Source organism: Neomonachus schauinslandi, chromosome X (genome assembly GCF_002201575.2).
Source record: "Neomonachus schauinslandi chromosome X, ASM220157v2, whole genome shotgun sequence".
In the NCBI taxonomy this organism is placed as follows: Eukaryota; Metazoa; Chordata; class Mammalia; order Carnivora; family Phocidae; genus Neomonachus; species Neomonachus schauinslandi.
The window spans coordinates 71,050,565-71,069,173 of record NC_058419.1 but is presented as its reverse complement, the minus strand read 5'-3'; the positions used below and the strand labels follow the sequence as shown (position 1 = coordinate 71,069,173).

Below are 18,609 nucleotides of genomic sequence, written 5' to 3'. Positions count from 1 at the left end.
TCATATATGGACTTAAAGAATAGCCATATTCCTTTGCTAGGTAATAAAAATTAAGTTTCAGAGTAATGTGTAAAATATAATCCCATATTTATAAAAAAAAGAAAGATTTGGGGGTGCCTGGGTGGTGCAGTCGGTTAAGCATCCAACTCTTGATTTTGGCTCAGGTCATGATCTCAGGGTCCTGAGGTCAAGCCCCACACTGTGCTCTGCACTCTGGGCAAAGTCTGCTCAGGATTCTCTCTCCCGCCCCCTTTGCCCCTCCCCCTGCTTGCTCACTCTCTTTCTCTCTCTCAAATAAATAAAGAAAATATTTTTAAAAGAGAAAGATTTTAACTCCCTAGAAATGTTTATAAATATAGATATATGGATATAAACATAGAAACAGATGTGGGAAGCAGAAGCACCAAATTCTGAATTATTGATTACATCAGGTGGAAAGAGGTTGGATGGGAAAGGGATAACTCTTAAGTGGTTCTTTATATAGTTCTGTACTGTTTGATTTGTTACAATAAGTATGTTACTATAATTTATTAAAAGTATAGTGAAGAAAAAGTGGAGAAAATGGAGAGAAAAATAGACTAGAAGGGGCATAAGGGAGACAAAGAAGGCAGTTGGGAGGCTGGTGTAATGATATACATAAGAAATGATGGTGTAATATTAGAGTAGCATCAATGGAATCAGAAGTAGACAGATTTACTTAGCGGGTAGAAAAAAAGTTAGGACTTGGTGATTTGATTGAAGGGAGAAAAAGGGGAGTAAAGGAAGCCACCCAGGTTTCTGGCAAAGTGCTATACTATTCACAAAGATAATGATCAGAAAAGGAAGATGTGTGGTTTTAAATAGGTTTTGAGTTTCAGGTACCTGTGAGAAATTCAAGACGAGAAATCTTGTAAGCAGTTGGGGATATGCACCTGAAGCTCAGGAAAAATATCTGGGCTGGAAATATAGAAATGGAGATCATTAGCTAGGTTAGGACTCTCTCAGTTGCAAGAAACAGCTGGCCTAACCTGGATTAAATTTTTTTAAAGAAGAGGGCATGGGATTTATTGGCTCATTTAACTGTAAAGTCCTTGATGAAGCTGGCTTACGATATAGCTGAACCTTGGAGATCAAATGATGTCATCAGGACTCTCTCAGCTCTGCTTTCCTTTGTATTAGCCTCATTCTTCAGGCAGGTTCTCCCTATAAAGTGGCAAAAATAGCTACTAGCAGCTCTAGCTTAAAATTATCCAACTTAGCAAAACCAATGGAAAGAGTGTGTTTCACCCATCTACTGAAATCAATAGGAAGGATATTGTTGACAACATTGGTGAGAGCAATTTTAGTAGAGTAATAGGGACAGAAAGATTGAGAGTCAAGTTAGATGAATAAGTAGAAAATAGCAAATATAAATGAAAGGGAGGGAGACAACAGAGTAATAGAGATTTATTAACCATCTACTATGTGCAAGGCACTGTGCTACATTACATGCAGGGATACAAAAATGAGTAAGATAAAGTTCCTTAGTTCTGGAAGCCCATGATCTTCATAAAAAAAGAGAATCTTATAAATAATTCCCAGAGGTGATAAGTAATTATATGCAGGTGTAAGATTGTAGTGGAAGCATAGAGGAGGGAGCCACAGAATGGTCAATCAAATACATTAAATACATCTCCAAGAAGTGCATAATGGCTGGCACATACTAGGTGTGAATACATGAATGGATAAGGTGACATTTGAACTGGATTTTGGAGGATGAATAAGACTTTGATGAAGACAAGTAGAAAGTGCATTTCTGACAAAGGTAACAGTAAGTGCAAAGGCTAACCAAATCCCCTAGGTTTGTTGGCTCTCCTTATGGCTTAAAAAAAAAAAAAACTGGTATGTAACATAGGAGTTTGGAGAAGTACTGAGGGAAGCTGCAACTGTTGGGCAGAGAAAATGAGACAAGAGCCCAGAACTGCTTGAGAAGGTTTCAAATGCCCACTTAGGCATATGATAAATGGCATTTTAATCCCAAATTATCTTGGCATCTTCCCCACCTCACTGTATCTTTCTTCTACCCTCCATACACTTGAGAAAGAAATATTAGTAAGGCCAACACAACTCTTGCTTTTTACTAAATACAAGACATATAAGCCATGTGTAACGGTTTTTAACTTTGGTAGCAGTTTTAATTTCCCTGATACTCTATTTATGAATCTCTGGTGCAAGGTAGCAAAATACATTTAGAACCTCAATATAATTTAGAATCAATGATTGATCCTACTTTCTTGTTTAGGACTCTAAGCTGACTTAGAAGACATAGATCCTATGCCATTAACATGTTCGTTATGCCATTAACAATGTAGAGAGAGCTATTTTTGAAATAATTAAGTGCCAAGGATGTTTTGCTATAGACTTGAGTCTTAGCTGCATTTTAGTACTGCTTCCAGTATACAGCCCCTTGAATGAATCTAGTACTGTGGTACTTTAGGTCAGTTCTTTAGAGTCTAGCCTAACTTAGGTTCTATATACTCCAGGCCAGGGTTCTAACCAATGTATGCTATTTAGCAAATGGTGAACTAGATAGAAGGTGGCTTTGTGCAGATCTCTTCTCCCTATAGCAAAAAAACTCATGGGCCTGGCCTGCTGCCAGAAAGTTAGTAGTGTCATCTTTATAGATGAAATTCAGTGCATCATTATCTTACATTGTGCCAGAAGAGAGGGAAGAAGATTGACTTGGTAAATCACTATATTTTGATCCTAATCTGTTTAGAAATATGATTTCTTAAAAAGGAAATGGAAAAAGAATGTGTTTCTCATGATAGCTTCACAGTATCTCCTGAGAGGATGTTCAGTTATTGTAAATACAGCAATTTGATTCTCTCCTCAAATTTCAGATATATTTCATCTCTTTAAAAAATAAACTACATTGAAATGATCAAATTTTAAAGTATGATTTGCATGCTTTCAAAAATGAAATTTTATATTTCAGGTCACACATTTAAATCTCTGTTTTGTTCAAAAGAAAAAAACTTCTTGCATGAGTCACAAAGTCATTGGTTTGTATAGTGCATTATCTTTACAAGTCATCTCCAAAGCTCTTTATAAACATAGGTTTACACTATAACCTATTTAAAGGAGAAGGGTATATTTGTGATACAAATATATTAACTCAGAGGTTGTTTTCAAGTTTCAGTTCAGAATTTTGAATCTAATCTTATTCCCATCCCCTAGCATAGTATGCAAAAATCCAGAAGCTATCAGAAATAAGGCCCAAATTTAGTACAGTAAAGCTCCCAGTGCATGGATAAAATATACCTACAAGAAAGAAAAATTCAGTTGATATTAATAAGCAATCTTTCTAACCCTTAATTTCTCTCTCAGACAGCTTGAGGTAAAGAAAAAACATAGAATTTAAAGCCACATATACCTGATTTCAAATTTGAAATCACAGAGACTTGGGGCACCTGGGTGGCTCAGTCGGTTAAACATCCCACTCTTGATTTCGGCTCAGGTCATGAACTCAGGGTCTTGAGATCAAGCTCCACGGCAGGCTCCATGCTCAGTGGGGAGTCTGCTTCTCTCCCTCTCTTTCCCTCTGCCCCTACGCCCACTCCCACTCTCTCTCTCTCTAAAATAAATAAATAAGGGGCATCTGAGTGGCTCAGTCGGTTAAGTGCCTACCTTCAGCTCAGGTAGAAACAGAATATATTGGTTGCCAGAGGCAGAGGGTGAGAGATTGGGGAAATGGGTGAAGATGGTCTAGAGGTACAAATACCCTGTTATAAGATTAATAAGTCCTGGGGATACAATGTACAGCTTGGCAACTATAATTAACAATTCTGCATTGTATATTTGAAAGTTGCTAAGAGAATAGATCTTAAAAGTTCTTATCATAAGAAAAAATATTTGTAACTATGTGTAGTGATGGATATTAACTAAAATTATTGTGGTAATCATGTCACAATATATACATATATCAAATCGTAATCTTGTACACCATAAACTAATGTTATATGTCAATTATATCTTAATAAAACCAGAAAAATAAAATAAAAACAATATGTATGTATTAAATGCATTTAAGAAACAAATCACCTTGGACCTATCATAATGAAAAACCTATTTGAATGCTGAAAAAAGTAATTCCCAAAATATTAAATATAGCATAATAACCATTATATAGTTACAAACAACTAAGAGTTTTTTTTTTAAAAAAAAAAAGCTTTTTAGGAATACATATAAATGTGATACAATTATATGAATAGGAAGTTGAAAAAATGATGACCACTGGATTCAGGATAGTTTACCTTTGGTGGGGGAGAGATAGGGAGATGAGAGTGAGAAGGAACTGCGTGATTGAATGTAAGTTTTTATAAAGTCCTAGTTTTTGTTTTGAGTGATTCGTTCCCAGGTGCTTGTTACACTGTTTTTTAAAACTAACTAAATAGGGGAAGGAAAGGAAAAATAAAATAAGATGAAAATTGAGAGGAAGGCAAACCATAAGAGATGCTGAACTCTAGGAAACAAACTAAGGGTTGCTAGAGGGGAGGTGAGTCAGGGGAAGGGATAATTGGATGATGGGAATTAAGGAGGACACTAGATATAATGAGCACTGGGTGTTATTTGCAGCTGATGAATCACTACATCCTACCTCTGAAACTAATTAAAAAACTAAATAAATAAAGTGAATTACACATAAACTAGTGTGAATTAAGATATGCTGTAAGTGTAAAATACATACCAGATTTCAAAGACTTTGTACCACAAAGAGCAATGTAAAACATCTTGTTAATATATATTTACATTGATTACATGTTGAAATTATATTTTGGATATGTTGAGCTAAAATTTAATATTAAAATTAATTTTACTTTTTTACTTTTTAATATGGCTAATAGAAAATTTAAAATTACATGTGTGGCTCAAACTTGTGGCTTACATTATATATCTGTTTGACAGTGGTGGTGTAAGAATTCTACAGCACTAGTCTTTATATTTATAGCCAGCTGTTTTCAGACTAGCTATTTAGTTTGTCTTTTTAGGATTAATAATTCTAATTTATTTTATTTTTGGCTTCTGAAATCTCAACTGAAAGGGTTTTTTTAAAGATTTATTTTAATGTTGCCATTACAACTCTTAGAAAGAAGAAAACCTTCTGAGTTCCAACTCCTTGGTTGCTTAAAAGTAGTTCCCAAGAGTCTGAGATGCTATTTCTATTTTTCAGAGTCATTTTTTGTAATTTTTGTAAAACAGAAGAACCTGTTTTGTAAATAAAAATCATCCTAAGTAAAAAAATAAATAAATATTTATTTATTTTAGAGAGAGAGAGAGGGCATGAGCAGGGGAAGGAGTAGAGGGAAAGGGGAAGCAGAATCCCCACTGAGCAGGGAGCCCGATGCTGGGCTCAATCTCAAGATCCTGAGATCATGACCTGAGCCAAAACCAAGAGTCAGATGCTTAACCGAGTGAGCCACCCAAATGAAAGTTTTAATAAATAGGAAAGCAATGCATGCTCCCTCTTAAAAAAAAGTTAAGCATTAGAGAAATTTGATTTAACACAGGAAAGTAACACCACAACCTCAGTTTCCAGACATAGCCACTATTAACAATTAAGTAGCTTTCTAGGTATGTGTGCTTTTAAGATTTTAGAACCTGAGCATGAGTTATCCCTCTCCTTTCAAGCATTCTCTGTGCCAGAGAAGCAATGGAAGTTCATAGCTTGGTTTTGTGCCAAGCAAGAACTAAATCAGTGATTCCTACCTCCCATGTTAGCTGGATTTTGGATTTCTTTCCCTGGCCAAGACTCTTCTCCTCCCCAAAAGAAATGCCATTTGGCATATATTTATACTAAAAGCTAAAGTGAACTGAAATTAATTTTTCAAGAATTTCCTAATTTTCCTGGAAAAAATCAGAGAGCCAATGGAATATTGTAAAACCAGAATTAAGAATCACTGTTTCAATGTATTGATCTCCAACAAAGTACCTGATCATCTCTCCTCCATTCTCTCCCCCAGCCCTAGGCAAACACTAATACATTTTCTGTCTCAATAGATTTGCCTATTCTGGACATTTCATGTTAATGGACTCATACAATGGTCTTTTGTTTCTGACTTCTTTCTCTTAGCATAATGGTTTCAAGGTTCATCCATTTTGTACCATATATCGATATTTCGTTCCTTTTTTGTGGTAAAATATATATAACATAAAATTCACCATTTAACCATTTTTTTTAAAGATTTTATTTATTTATTTGACAGAGAGAGACACAGCGAGAGAGGGAACACAAGCAGGGGGAGTGGGAGAGGGAGAAGCAGGCTTCTGCCGAGCAGGGAGCCCAATGCGGGGCTCATTCCCAAGACCCTGGGATCATGACCTGAGCTGAAGGCAGACGCTTAACAACTGAGCCACCCAGGCACCCCACCATTTAACCATTTTTAAGGATACAATTCAGTGGTATGAATTACATTCACAGTGTTTTGCAACTGTCACTACTCTCCATTTCCAAAACTTTTTTATCCTCCCAAAGAGAAACTCTCTATCCATTAAACTATAGCTCCCCTTTCCCCACTCCCACCAACTACTGGTAACCACTCTTCTAATTTCTGTCTCTATGACTTTGCCTATTCTAGGTACCTCATATAAAGATACCTAGAATATATATATACATTCTATATATATGTATATAGAATATATATATACATATAAATGTAAAATCATACAATATTTGTCCTTTTGTGTCTGGCTCATTTTTTTATAGTTTTTTTTATTATTATTATGCTATGCTAATCACCATACATTACATCATTAGTTTTTGTTTGTTTGTTTGTTTGTTTTAAAGATTTTTTTATTTATTTGACAGAGAGAGACACAGAGAGGGAACACAAGCAGGGGGAGTGGGAGAGGGAGAAGCAGGCTTCCCACGGAGCAGGGAGCCCGATGTGGGGCTCAATCCCAGGACGCTGGGACCATGACCTGAGCCGAAGGCAGACGCTTAACAACTGAGCCACCCAGGCGCCCCTCATTAGTTTTTGATGTAGTGTTCCATGATTCATTGTTTGTGTATAACACCCAGTGCTCCATGCAGAATGTGCCCTCTTTAATACCCATCACCAGGCTAATCCATCCCCCCACCCCCTCCCCTTTAGAACCCTCAGTTTGTTTTTCAGAGTCCATTGTCTCTCATGGTTTGTCTCCCCCTCTGATTTCCCCCCCTTCAATTTTCCCCTCCTGCTATCTTCCTCTTTTTTTTTTTTTTAAAGATTTTATTTATTTGACAGAGAGAGACACAGCAAGAGAGGAAACACAAGCAGGGTGAGTGGGAGAGGGAGAAGCAGGCCTCCTGCAGAGCAGGGAGTCTGACGCAGGGCTCGGTCCCAGGACCCCAGGATCATGACCTGAGCCGGAGGCAGACACTTAACCACTGAGCCACCAGGCACCCCTTCTTCTTCTTCTTTTTTTTTTTTTAACATATAATGTATTATTTGTTTCAGAAGTACAGGTCTGTGATTCAACAGTCTTACACAATTCACAGCGCTCACCATAGCACATACCCTTCCCAATGTCTATTACCCAGCCACCCCATCCCTCCCACCCCCCACCACTCCAGCAACCCTCAGTTTGTTTCCTGAGATTAAGAATTCCTCATATCAGTGAGATCATATGATACATGTCTTTCTCTGATTGACTTATTTCGCTCAGCATAATACCCTCCAGTTCCAACTATGTCATTGCAAATGGCAAGATTTCATTCATTTGATGGCTGCATAATATTCCATTGTATATATATACCACATCTTCGTTATCCATTCATCTGTCGATGGACATCTTGGCTCTTTCCACAGTTTGGCTATTGTGGACATTGCCACTATAAACATTGGGCTGCGTGTACCCCTTTGGATCCCTACATTTGTATCTTTGGGGTAAATACCCAAGAGTGCAATTGCTGGATCATATGGTAGCTCTATTTTCAACTTTTTGAGGAACCTCCATACTGTTTCCCAGAGTGGCTGCACCAGCTTGCATTCCCACCAACAGTGTAAGAGGGTTCCCCTATCTCCTCATCCCCACCAACATCTGTCGTTTCCTGACTTGTTAATTTTAGCCATTCTGACTGGTGTGAGGTGGTATCTCATTGAGGTTTTGATTTGGATTTCCCTGATGCTGAGCGCTGTTGAGCACTTTTTCATGTGTCTGTTGCCCATTTGGATGTCTTTGGAAAAATGTCTCTTCATGTCTTCTGCCCATCTCTTGATTGGATCATTTGTTCTTTGGGTGTTGAGTTTAAGAAGTTCTTCATAGATTTTGGATACTAGCCCTTTATCTGATATGTCATTTGCAAATATCTTCTCCCATTCTGTCAGTTGTCTTCTGGTTTTGTTGACTGTTTCTTTTGCTGTGCAAAAGCTTTTTATCTTGATGAAGTCCCAGTAGTTCATTTTTGCGCTTGCTTCCCTTGCCTTTGGTGATGATTCTAGGAAGAAGTTGCTGCGGCTGAGGTCGAAGAGGTTGCTGCCTATGTTCTCCTTTAGGATGTTGATGGACTCCTGTCTCACATTTAAGTCTTTCAACCATTTTGAGTCTATTTTTGTGTGTGGTGTAAGGAAAGGGTCCAGTTTCATTCTTCTGCATGTGGCTGTCCAATTTTCCCAACACCATTTGTTGAAGAGACTGTCTTTTTTCCATTGGACATTCTTTCCTGCTTTGTCGAAGATTAGTTGACCATAGAGTTCAGGGTCCATTTCTGGGCTCTCTATTCTGTTCCATTGATCTATGTGTCTGTTTTTGTGCCAGTACCATACCGTCTTGATGATGACCGCTTTGTAATAGAGCTGGAAGTCTGGAATTATGATGCCACCAGCTTTGCTTTTCTTTTTCAACATTCCTCTGGCTATTCGGGGTCTTTTCTGGTTCCATACAAATTTTAGGATTATTTGTTCCATTTCTTTGAAAAAAGTTGATGGTATTTTGATATGGATTGCACTGAATGTGTAGATTGCTCTAGGTAGCATTGACATCTTCACAATATTTGTTCTTTCAATCCATGAGCATGGAACACTTTTTCATTTCTTTGCGTCTTCCTCAGTTTCTTTCATGAGTCTTTTATAGTTTTCTGAACACAGATTCTTGGCCTCTTTGGTTAGATTTATTCCTGGGTATCTTATGGTTTGGGTGCAGTTATAAATGGGATCAACTCCTTAATTTCTCTTTCTTCTGTCTTGTTGTTGGTGTATAGGAATGCCACTAATTTCTGTGCATTGATTTTATATCCTGCCACTTTACTGAATTCCTGTATGAGTTCTAGCAGCTTTAGGGTGGACTCTTTTGGGTTTTCCACATAAAGTATCATGTCATCTGCAAAGAGTGAGAGTTTGACTTCTTCTTTGCCAATTTGGATGCCTTTTATTTCTTTTTGTTGTCTAATTGCTGTGGCTAGGACTTCTAATACTATGTTGAATAGCAGCGGTGATAGTGGCCATCCCTGCTATGTTCCTGACCTTAGGGGGAAAGCTCTGTTTTTCCCCATTGAGAATGATATTCGCTGTGGGTTTTTCATAGATGGCTTTTGTGATATTGAGGTATGTACCCTCTATGCCTATACTCTGAAGAGTTTTGATCAAGAAAGGATGCTGTGGGCGCCTGGGTGGCTCAGATGGTTGGGTGTCTGCCTTCGGCTCGGGTCATGATCCCAGGGTCTTGGGATCAAGTCCTGCATCGGGCTCTCTGCTCCTTGGGAGCCTGCTTCTCCCTCTGCCTCTCTCTCTCTGTCTCTCATGAATAAATAAATGAAAATCTTTAAAAAAAAAGAAAAGAAAAGAAAGGATGCTGTACTTTGTCAAATGCTTTTTCTGCATCTATTGAGAGGATCATATGGTCTTGTTCTTTCTTGTAGTAATGTATTGTAGCACAATGATTGATTTGCAGATGTTGAACCAACCTTGCAGCCCAGGGATAAATCCCACTTGCTTGTGGTGAATAATCCTTTTAATGTCCTGTTGGATCCTATTGGCTAGTATCTTGGTGAGAATTTTTGCATCCATGTTCATCAAGGATATTGGTCTGTAATTCTCCTTTTTGATGGAGTCTTTGTCTGGTTTTGGGATCAAGGTAATGGTGGCCTCATAAAATGAGTTTGGAAGTTTTCCTTCCATTTGTATTTTTTGGAACAGTTTCAGAAGAATAGGTATTAATTCTTCCTTAAATGTTTGGGAGAATTCCCTGGGAAGCCATCTGGCCCTGGGCTTTTGTTTGTTGGGAGATTTTTGATGACTGCTTCAATTTCCTCAGTGGTTATAGGTCTGTTCAGGCTTTCTGTTTCTTCCTGGTTCAGTTTTGGTAGTTGGTACATCTCTAGGAATGCATCCATTTCTTCCAGGTTATCTAATTTGCTGGCATATACTTGCTCATAATATGTTCTTATAGTTGTTTGTATTTCTTTGGTGTTGATTGTGATCTCTCCTCTTTGATTCATGATTTTGTTTATTTGGGTCATTTCTCTTTTCTTTTTGATAAGTCTGGCCAGGGGTTTATCAATCTTGTTAATTCTTTCAAAGAACCAGCTCCTAGTTTCGTTGATCTGTTCTACTATTCTTTTGGTTTCTATTTCATTGATTTCTGCTCTGATCTTTCTTATTTCTCTTCTCCTGCTGGGTTTAGGCTTTATTTGCTGTTCTTTCTCCAGTTCCTTCAGGTGTAGGGTTAGGTTGTGTATTTTAGAACTTCCTTGTTTCTTGAGAAAGGCTTGTATTGCTATATACTTTCCTCTTAGGACTGCCTTTGCTGCATCCCAAAGATTTTGAAAAGTTGTGTTTTCATTTTCATTGGTTTCCATGATTTTTTAAATTCTTCTTTGATTTCCTGGTTGACCCATTCATTCTTTAGTAGGATGCTCTTTAGCCTCCATGTATTTGAGTTCTTTCTGACTTTCCTCTTGTGATTGAGTTATAGTTTCAAAGCACAGTGGTCTGAAAATATGCAGGGAATGATCCCAATCTTTTGGTACCAGTTGAGACCTGATTTGTGACCTAGGATGTGATCTATTCTGGAGAATGTTCCATGGGCACTAGAGAAGAATGTGGATTCTGTTGCTTTGGGATGGAATGTTCTGAATATATCTGTGAAGTCCATTTGGTCCAGTGTGTCATTAAAAGTCTTTATTTCCTTGTTGATCTTTTGCTTAGATGATCTGTCCATTTCAGTGAGGGAGGTGTTAAAGTCCCCCACTATTATTGTATTGCTGTCAATGTGTTTCTTTGCTTTTGTTATTAATTGGCTTATGTAATTGGCTGCTCCCACATTAGGGGCATAGATATTTACAATTGTTAGATCTTCTTGTTGGATAGACCCTTTAAGTAAGATATAGTGTCCTTCCTCATCTCTTATTACAGTCTTTGGTTTAAAATCTAATTTGTCTGATATAAGGATTGCCACCCCAGCTTTCTTTTGGTGTCCATTAGCATGGTAAATGGTTTTCCACCCCCTCACTTTCAATCTGGAGGTGTCTTTGGGTCTAAAATGAGTCTCTTGCAAACAGCATATCAATGGGTCTTGTTTTTTTTTTTTTTATCTAATCTGATACCCTGTGTCTTTTGATTGGGGCATTTGGCCCATTTACATTCAGGGTAACTATTGAACGTTATGAATTTAGTGCCATTGTATTGCCTGTAAGGTGACTGTTACTGTATATTGTCTGTGTTCCTTTCTGGTCTATGTTGCTTTTAGGCTCTCTCTTTGCTTAGAGGACCCCTTTCAATATTTCTTGTAGGGCTGGTTTTGTGTTTGCAAATTCCTTTAGTTTTTGTTTGTCCTGGAAGCTTTTTATCTCTCCTTCTATTTTCAATGACAGCCTAGCAGGATATAGTATTCTTGGCTGCATATTTTTCTCATTTAGTGCTCTGAATATATCATGCCAGTCCTTTCTGACCTGCCAGGTCTCTGTGGATAGGTCTGTTGCCAATCTAATGTTTCTACCATTGTAGGTTACAGATCTCTTGTCCTGAGCTGCTTTCAGGATTTTCTCTTTGTGTCTGAGACTCATAAGCTTTACTATTAGATGTCAGGGTGTTGACCTATTTTTATCGATTTTGACGGGGGTTCTCTGTGCCTCCTGGATTTTGATGCCTGTTGCCTTCCCCAAATTAGGGAAGTTCTCTGCTATAATTTGCTCCAATATACCTTCTGCCCCCCTCTCTCTCTCTTCTTCTTCTGGGATCCCAATTATTCTAATATTGTTTTGTCTTATGGTATCACTTATCTCTCGAATTCTTCCCTTGTCATCCAGTAGTTGTTTATCTCTCTTTTTCTCAGCTTCTTTATTTTCCATCATTTGGTCTTCTATATCACTAATTCTCTGTTCTGCCTCATTTATCCTAGCAGTTAGAGCCTCCATTTTTGATTGCACCTCATTAATAGCCTTTTTGATTTCAACTTGGTTAGATTTTAGTTCTTTTATTTCTCCAGAAAGGGTTTCTCTAATAACTTTCACACTTTTTTCAAGCCCAGCTAGTATCTTTAAAATCATCATTCTGAACTCTAGTTCTGACATCTTACTAATGTCCGTATTGATTAGGTCCCTGGCAGTCGGTACTGCCTCTTCTTCTTTTTGTTTAGGTGATTTTTTCTGTCTGGTCATTTTGTCCAGAGGATAATGGATGAATGAGAGAACAAAATGCTAACAGGGTAACCATGCCCCCAGAAAAGATACACTAAACAAATCAGAAGAGACCTGAAACTGGGGGGAAAGAAAGGGAAAGAAAGAAAAAAAAAAAGAAAAAGATAAAAACAAACCAAACCAAAACAAAACAGAATATGATCAAATATGATCAGGCTGGTGCATAGATCAGTGCCACTCACTAGATTTTGGGCGTATTTTGGTCTGTTAGAAGAAAGTGCCTCCCAAAATTTTAAAGAAACAAAAACTTATATATGTATAAAAATGAGGGTTAATATGATGAAGATATGGAATATGACTGTAAAGATGAAAATTAGGAAAGATTTTATAAAAGGAATTGATAAGATAAGAAGTTGGTTGAAAAAAGAAAGAAAAGGATTTAAAAAAAAAGGCGGGGGGAGAGAATGTGATCAGGCAGGAGACTAGAACAAAGCCATACACTAGAGATTTAGGGCATATTTTGATCTGTTAGAAGAAACTGTATCCCAAAATTTTGAAGAGAGAACAACATATATATATACCAAAAATATATATATACCAAAAAATATGGGTATATATATATATATATATATATATATATATATATATATATATATATACAAAAATATATATATACAAAAAAATATGGGTAACTACTATGAAGGGATAGAATATGACTCTAAAAATGAAAAATAAAAAAAAATTTTTAAAGGAATTGATAAGATGTTGTTTGAAAAAGGGAAAAAGAAAAATTTTTTTAAAAATTTAAAAAAAATTAACTTTGAAAGACTAAAGAATCATGGGGGAAAAGCCATGAATTCTATGTACAGTATTCCCCTAGCGCTGGAGTTCTGCCATTCTCATTGATCAGTAAACTTGCTCTTGGCTGGCTGTTCTTGCTGATCTTCTGGGGAGGGGCCTGTTGCCGTGGTTCCCAAATGTCTTTGCTGGAGGCGGAATTCCTCCACCCTTGCCGGGTCTGGGCTAAGTAATCGGCTCGGGTTGCTCTCAGGAGCTTTTGTTCCCTGCAAGCTTTCCCTATAGCTTTGGAGGACAACAGTGAAATGGTGGCCTCCCAATCTCCGTCCTGGAGGAGCCAAGAACTCAGGGGCCCCACTCCTCAGTGAGCCTCCAGAGAAAAGCAGTCAGTCACTCCCATCTCCCGGGTCTCCAGCCGCACTCAGTGCTCACCCAGCCAGTGATCGAGCATTTCTATCTCTGGCAGCCAACCCCATGTGGAATCTCCAAACCCAGCAGATCCCTATGGTGCACTCCCACACTGCTCCTCCCCAGGGGGAAGAAGGGGGTTCTCCCTGGATCTGCCGCTTGTTGAGTCCCTGCTGGAAGAGCAGTGGCCCGACTTCCAGAAAATGGTCGCTTTTCTATTCAGAGAGTTGTTGCTATTCTTTTCTTCAATCTCCTGTTGAGTTTGTAGGTGTTCAGAATGGTTTGATCCCTATCCAGCTGAATTCCTGGGACCAGATGAAATGCAGGTCTCCTACTCCTTCGCCATCTTGCTCCTCCTTGTGTCTGGCTTATTTTAATTAGCATTATGTTGTAAGGTTCATACATATTGAAGTATGTATCAGTACTTAATTCTTTTTAGGGATGAATAATATTGTAGGGATATACCATATTTTATCCATTCATTAGTTGATGGACGTTTGAGTTGTTCCCACTTTGGGCTGTTATGAATAATACTGTGAACTTCCATATATACATTTTAATGAAAATATGTTTTCATGTCTCTTAGGTATATATCCAGGAGTAGAATTTCAGGATCAAATAGTAACTCTATGTTCTATCTTTTGAGGAACTTCCAGACTGCTTTCCAAAGCGGCTACACCATTTTACAACCCCACTAGTAGTGTATGAGGATTACAATTTCTCCATATCCTCACCAACACTTGTTATTATCTGTCTTTTTTATTATAGCCATCTAGTGGGTGTGAAGTGGTCTGTCACTGTGGTTTTGCTTTAGATTTCCCTGATGATTAATAATGTTGAGCATCTTTTTATGTGCTTATTGTCTCTTTGTATATAATCTTCAGAGAAATGTCTATTCAGATCTTTTGCCCATTTTTCAAGTGAATTATTTTTCTTTTTATTATTGAGTCCTTTTTTTAATGATGTATTTATTTGAGAGAGATAGAGTATGAGTGGGAGGGACAAAGGAAAAGGGAGATCGAACCTCAAGCAGAGTCCACACTGAGTGTGGAGCCCGATGCAGGGCTTGATCTCATGACCCTGAAATCATGACCTGAGCTAAAACCAAGAGTTGACACTTAACTGACTGCACCATCCAGGTGCCCCATCTTTTTATTTTTGAGTTCTATATATATTCTGATTTTAATTCTTGTAAGATATATGATTTGTAAATATTCCCTCCCATTCTGTAGGTAGTCTTTTTACTTTCTCATTGTTATCATTTACAGCACATAAGTTTTTAATTTTGATGAAATCCACTGTATCTATTTTTTCTTTTATCACTTGTGTTCATCATTATTTTTATTGCTTCTATTATAACTTAAAAAAGAAAAATCCAAGGTATGTTTTTTACTCCCCACCTGATTTGATGTTCAGTCACAATTCAAATGGCTCTGATTTTACTATGATTTCAGGTCTCCATAGTTTCTTTGACAATGGTAGTCTATCTTTGCCACATTAATTTCCCTACAGAATTGAGTGGCCTAAACTGGGAAACAGGAAGTCAATACTTCCTCTCCCTCACCCTTTTGTAAGGACCGTTCCTTCCTGTCTTTCAGTTGGCAGAAATGGAGTGTGATTATAATCATATTGATATATCTGTATTTTAACATCTAACCAGTATACTTGGTCTCTTTATTAAATTGATTGAATTTTGCCTACAAAGACCTACTATAGTAAGTATGCTGTAACATTTAACTATGATGTTAACTGTTAGGCTCTAATAACGCATGTTTTTTCTGAATAACTTATAGAATATGTCAGCAAAAGAATTTGTCTGAGCTGATTACTACATGAGATCAAATTTCTGCCAGAACAAAACTCTTACACATTTAAATCAAAAACCTTAGATGACCTCTAGTGTTTCTTTCAGCTATGAAATTATATTCATTTTTGGCCAACTTAAAATTGTTTCATAAAATTATTTAACATATCTAATTCATTTATTATGGACTAAATAAACCAAGTGCTGTGATATAGACCTCAGGCTCAGTTCTCAAAATTACTTTCATCTATTGTATTCATACTATGATCTGGACATTGTGCTAAGCATTCTAATCCTCACATTATTCCTGCACATTAAATGGAGGTTATTCTTACTTTACATACTAACAGAATATCAACCTCATAAATGTTAAGTAATTTGAGCAGAGGGTGCAGGTGGTGAGAAAAGATAAGAACAAAAATAAAGTCTTCCTGTCTTAGTATGCTCCTCTTGGCAGGTGTTCATTTTGCCTTTTGATGCTTCCAGACCTAATCTTAACCTTAAAATGTTCATGTTGACCTGTTCTTGCCTGAGTATTGGGTACCCTGGGCTTTTTTTTTAGAGATTTTTGACTGGAAACTTTTTCCAGCCATAAGCATTCCAATGGGGTTGCAGGGCATGAACTTGCTTTAGTGTCTCTAGGTGGAAAAAGCTAAAAGTGAATTTTTTAAGTTTTTATTTAAATTCCAGTTAATGTACAGTGTAATATTAGTTTCAGGTGTACAGTATAGTGATTCAACAGTTCCATACATCATAAAAGTGAATTTTTTGAATGAAAGTTTAAAATCTTACTAAAGCCACAAGACATACACCCATCTCCAAACTACTGTCTTGGTGATGTTCATCTCTCTTTACCATTAAAGAGATGATGGGATAAGGCCTTAGACATTATTACTAGTGGTATACAGTATCATTAATACACTATTACAACTCAAAATTTAGGTTCAATTTCCCCATTTCTACACCATAAAAGCAATCTTTTACTACAGAAACAAACCTGTACTATAAAATATAAGAGAATTGAGCAAGAAATATTTCAGTTGCATTGCAAAAATTTTTAAATGTTTTTTCCTTTCTTTGAACATCTTGGGCTTCTATTCTGAAGACTGGGGGTAGTAACTAATTATAAATATCAGGATAAAGTGAGTATTTCAATCGTTTCCTGTTCCAGATGAATGATGGGCTCTTTGTCCCATAAGCTGTAACATGCATAAGTACAGAGATTGAATTTAAGGCATGGGAGAAGCAGGAAACCGTCATTACATGGTCAAGTGGGAGAAATACTGGATGAATATAGACATAACTGTCAGAGGTTAGTCGTGTCCTATAGAAGTTTTTTCAGAGTTGTTGAGCACGAAATTTGGGCCCTTACTTTATGTGCTTTATGTCATTGAATTCCCATAACAATCCTGTAAAGTCAATATTATTGTTCTCATTTTACAGATGAGCAAACCCTGGCTTAGAAAAATTAAGTAATTTGCCCAAAGCCACACAACTAGTTTCAATAATTAATCCAAGGTCTTTTTGACTCCAAAATGACTTAGCATGGTCAGACACTTGTTTTTTCCTTGTAATATTCAGTGCTATAATCAGTCTGGTACTAGTAATGCAGCAAAATCTGAAGCATACTGGCTTGAGGAGGAGGAGAGAGTTTAAGGACCAGAAAATGGCATCTAAGACAGGGGTTGTAAAGTAAAGATATCGTCCTTTCCTGAAACAATGAATTTGAATTATATAGTTTACACCAAGAATCCCAACAAGTAAAAGTCACTATTACTTTGAGTTGAGAACGTGTGTATGGGAAAATGTTCTGCTATTGCTTTTGACTTAAAGCAGCTGCTATGACAAACCCCCAGGAGAACCTACTTCCACCAGTCTTACTTTTACTCAACAGTAACTGTGAATGTCAAATCTTGTTTTATGTACAAGGAGCCAAAATTTCCCTGCCACTTACATCTTTCCCCCAAGAAACAAAAAGCTTTATAAACACACAAAGGAGCATTATATAGAAAGAGAACTTGGGACACACCAAGAGTGATCAGTTTAACATTCCACAAATTTCCCTTGAAATTAGGAAAGGTATTTTGCACTGCTTTTCATAAACCTAGTAAATTTCCATCTCTTTAAGTTTTCCTAGACACTCTTTCACTATGGTTTATTCCTTAAATCATTATTACTGTCAGAAATCCCCTTAGATGTAAAAAAAAAAATACATTTTTGAGAATGTTTTATGCTCTGCTGATTTTTTTCTTAAAAAGAAAATAGAAGGATTTATGTCTCTGCCAAGATGAAGAAACCTCATTCCTTCTAAGTCTTCCCTCTTACACTAACATCCCCTGGGCATAAGACATACAAACAAGACTGAAAAGTGGAAACATCAGGCAGACTGACTCAGAACTTGAGAAACAATACAGTGGTACACTCCCTGGGTTTCCTTTTTGCCTCCCATATATCCCAGACAGGTCACTACAGAAGCCTCCAGTCCACAACTGCCAACAGACACAGACAAAGACATCTCTAAGAAAAGCCTGATCCCCATATCTAAAGGAAAGGAGGAAAGGGTTGCCTAATAACAGAAAACTTTTTGGCAATACCAGCTCTATTGTAGCCAAACACCAACAGAAAAATCACACCCTCCCCACTGCCCCCCTGTTTCAATGGAGCCTAATAGGAAGTAATATTTCACTCCACTCCTTCCCACAAAAAAAGCAGGCAGTAGGGCACCTGGATGGCTCAGTCATTGGGCGTCTGCCTTCGGCTCAGGTCATGATCTCAGGATCCTGGGATCGAGTCCCACGTCGGGATCCCTGCTCAGTGGGAAGCCTGCTTTTCTCCCTCCCCCACTCCCCCTGCTTGTGTTCCCTCTCTTGCTGTGTCTCTCTCTGTCAAATAAATAAAATCTTAAAAAAAAAAAAAGGTAGGCAGTATGCTCCTATCCCACTGTTGAGGTGGTGTTGGCAGAATTGGGCAGACAGTCCTTCTAATCCCCTATTTGGCAGAAGTAGATAGTGCTCCTATTCTCATT

At 37.5% G+C, this 18,609-nt stretch overlaps 1 protein-coding gene across 10 annotated transcripts in view; it reads left to right on the top strand.

The window, feature by feature from the left end:
* Positions 1-18,609, top strand: part of EDA (ectodysplasin A) — a 413,437-nt gene that overhangs the window by 325,996 nt on the left and 68,832 nt on the right. For 2 of the 10 annotated variants that reach the window (XM_021680170.1, XM_021680154.1), the window contains exons 5-6: positions 15,150-15,164; positions 15,968-15,982. The exons of the other annotated variants lie outside the window; for them this stretch is intronic. In XM_021680170.1, coding sequence (XP_021535845.1) covers positions 15,150-15,164; positions 15,968-15,982 — 30 coding nt within the window. The remainder of the gene's footprint in view (positions 1-15,149; positions 15,165-15,967; positions 15,983-18,609) is intronic. 10 annotated transcript variants of the gene reach the window in all.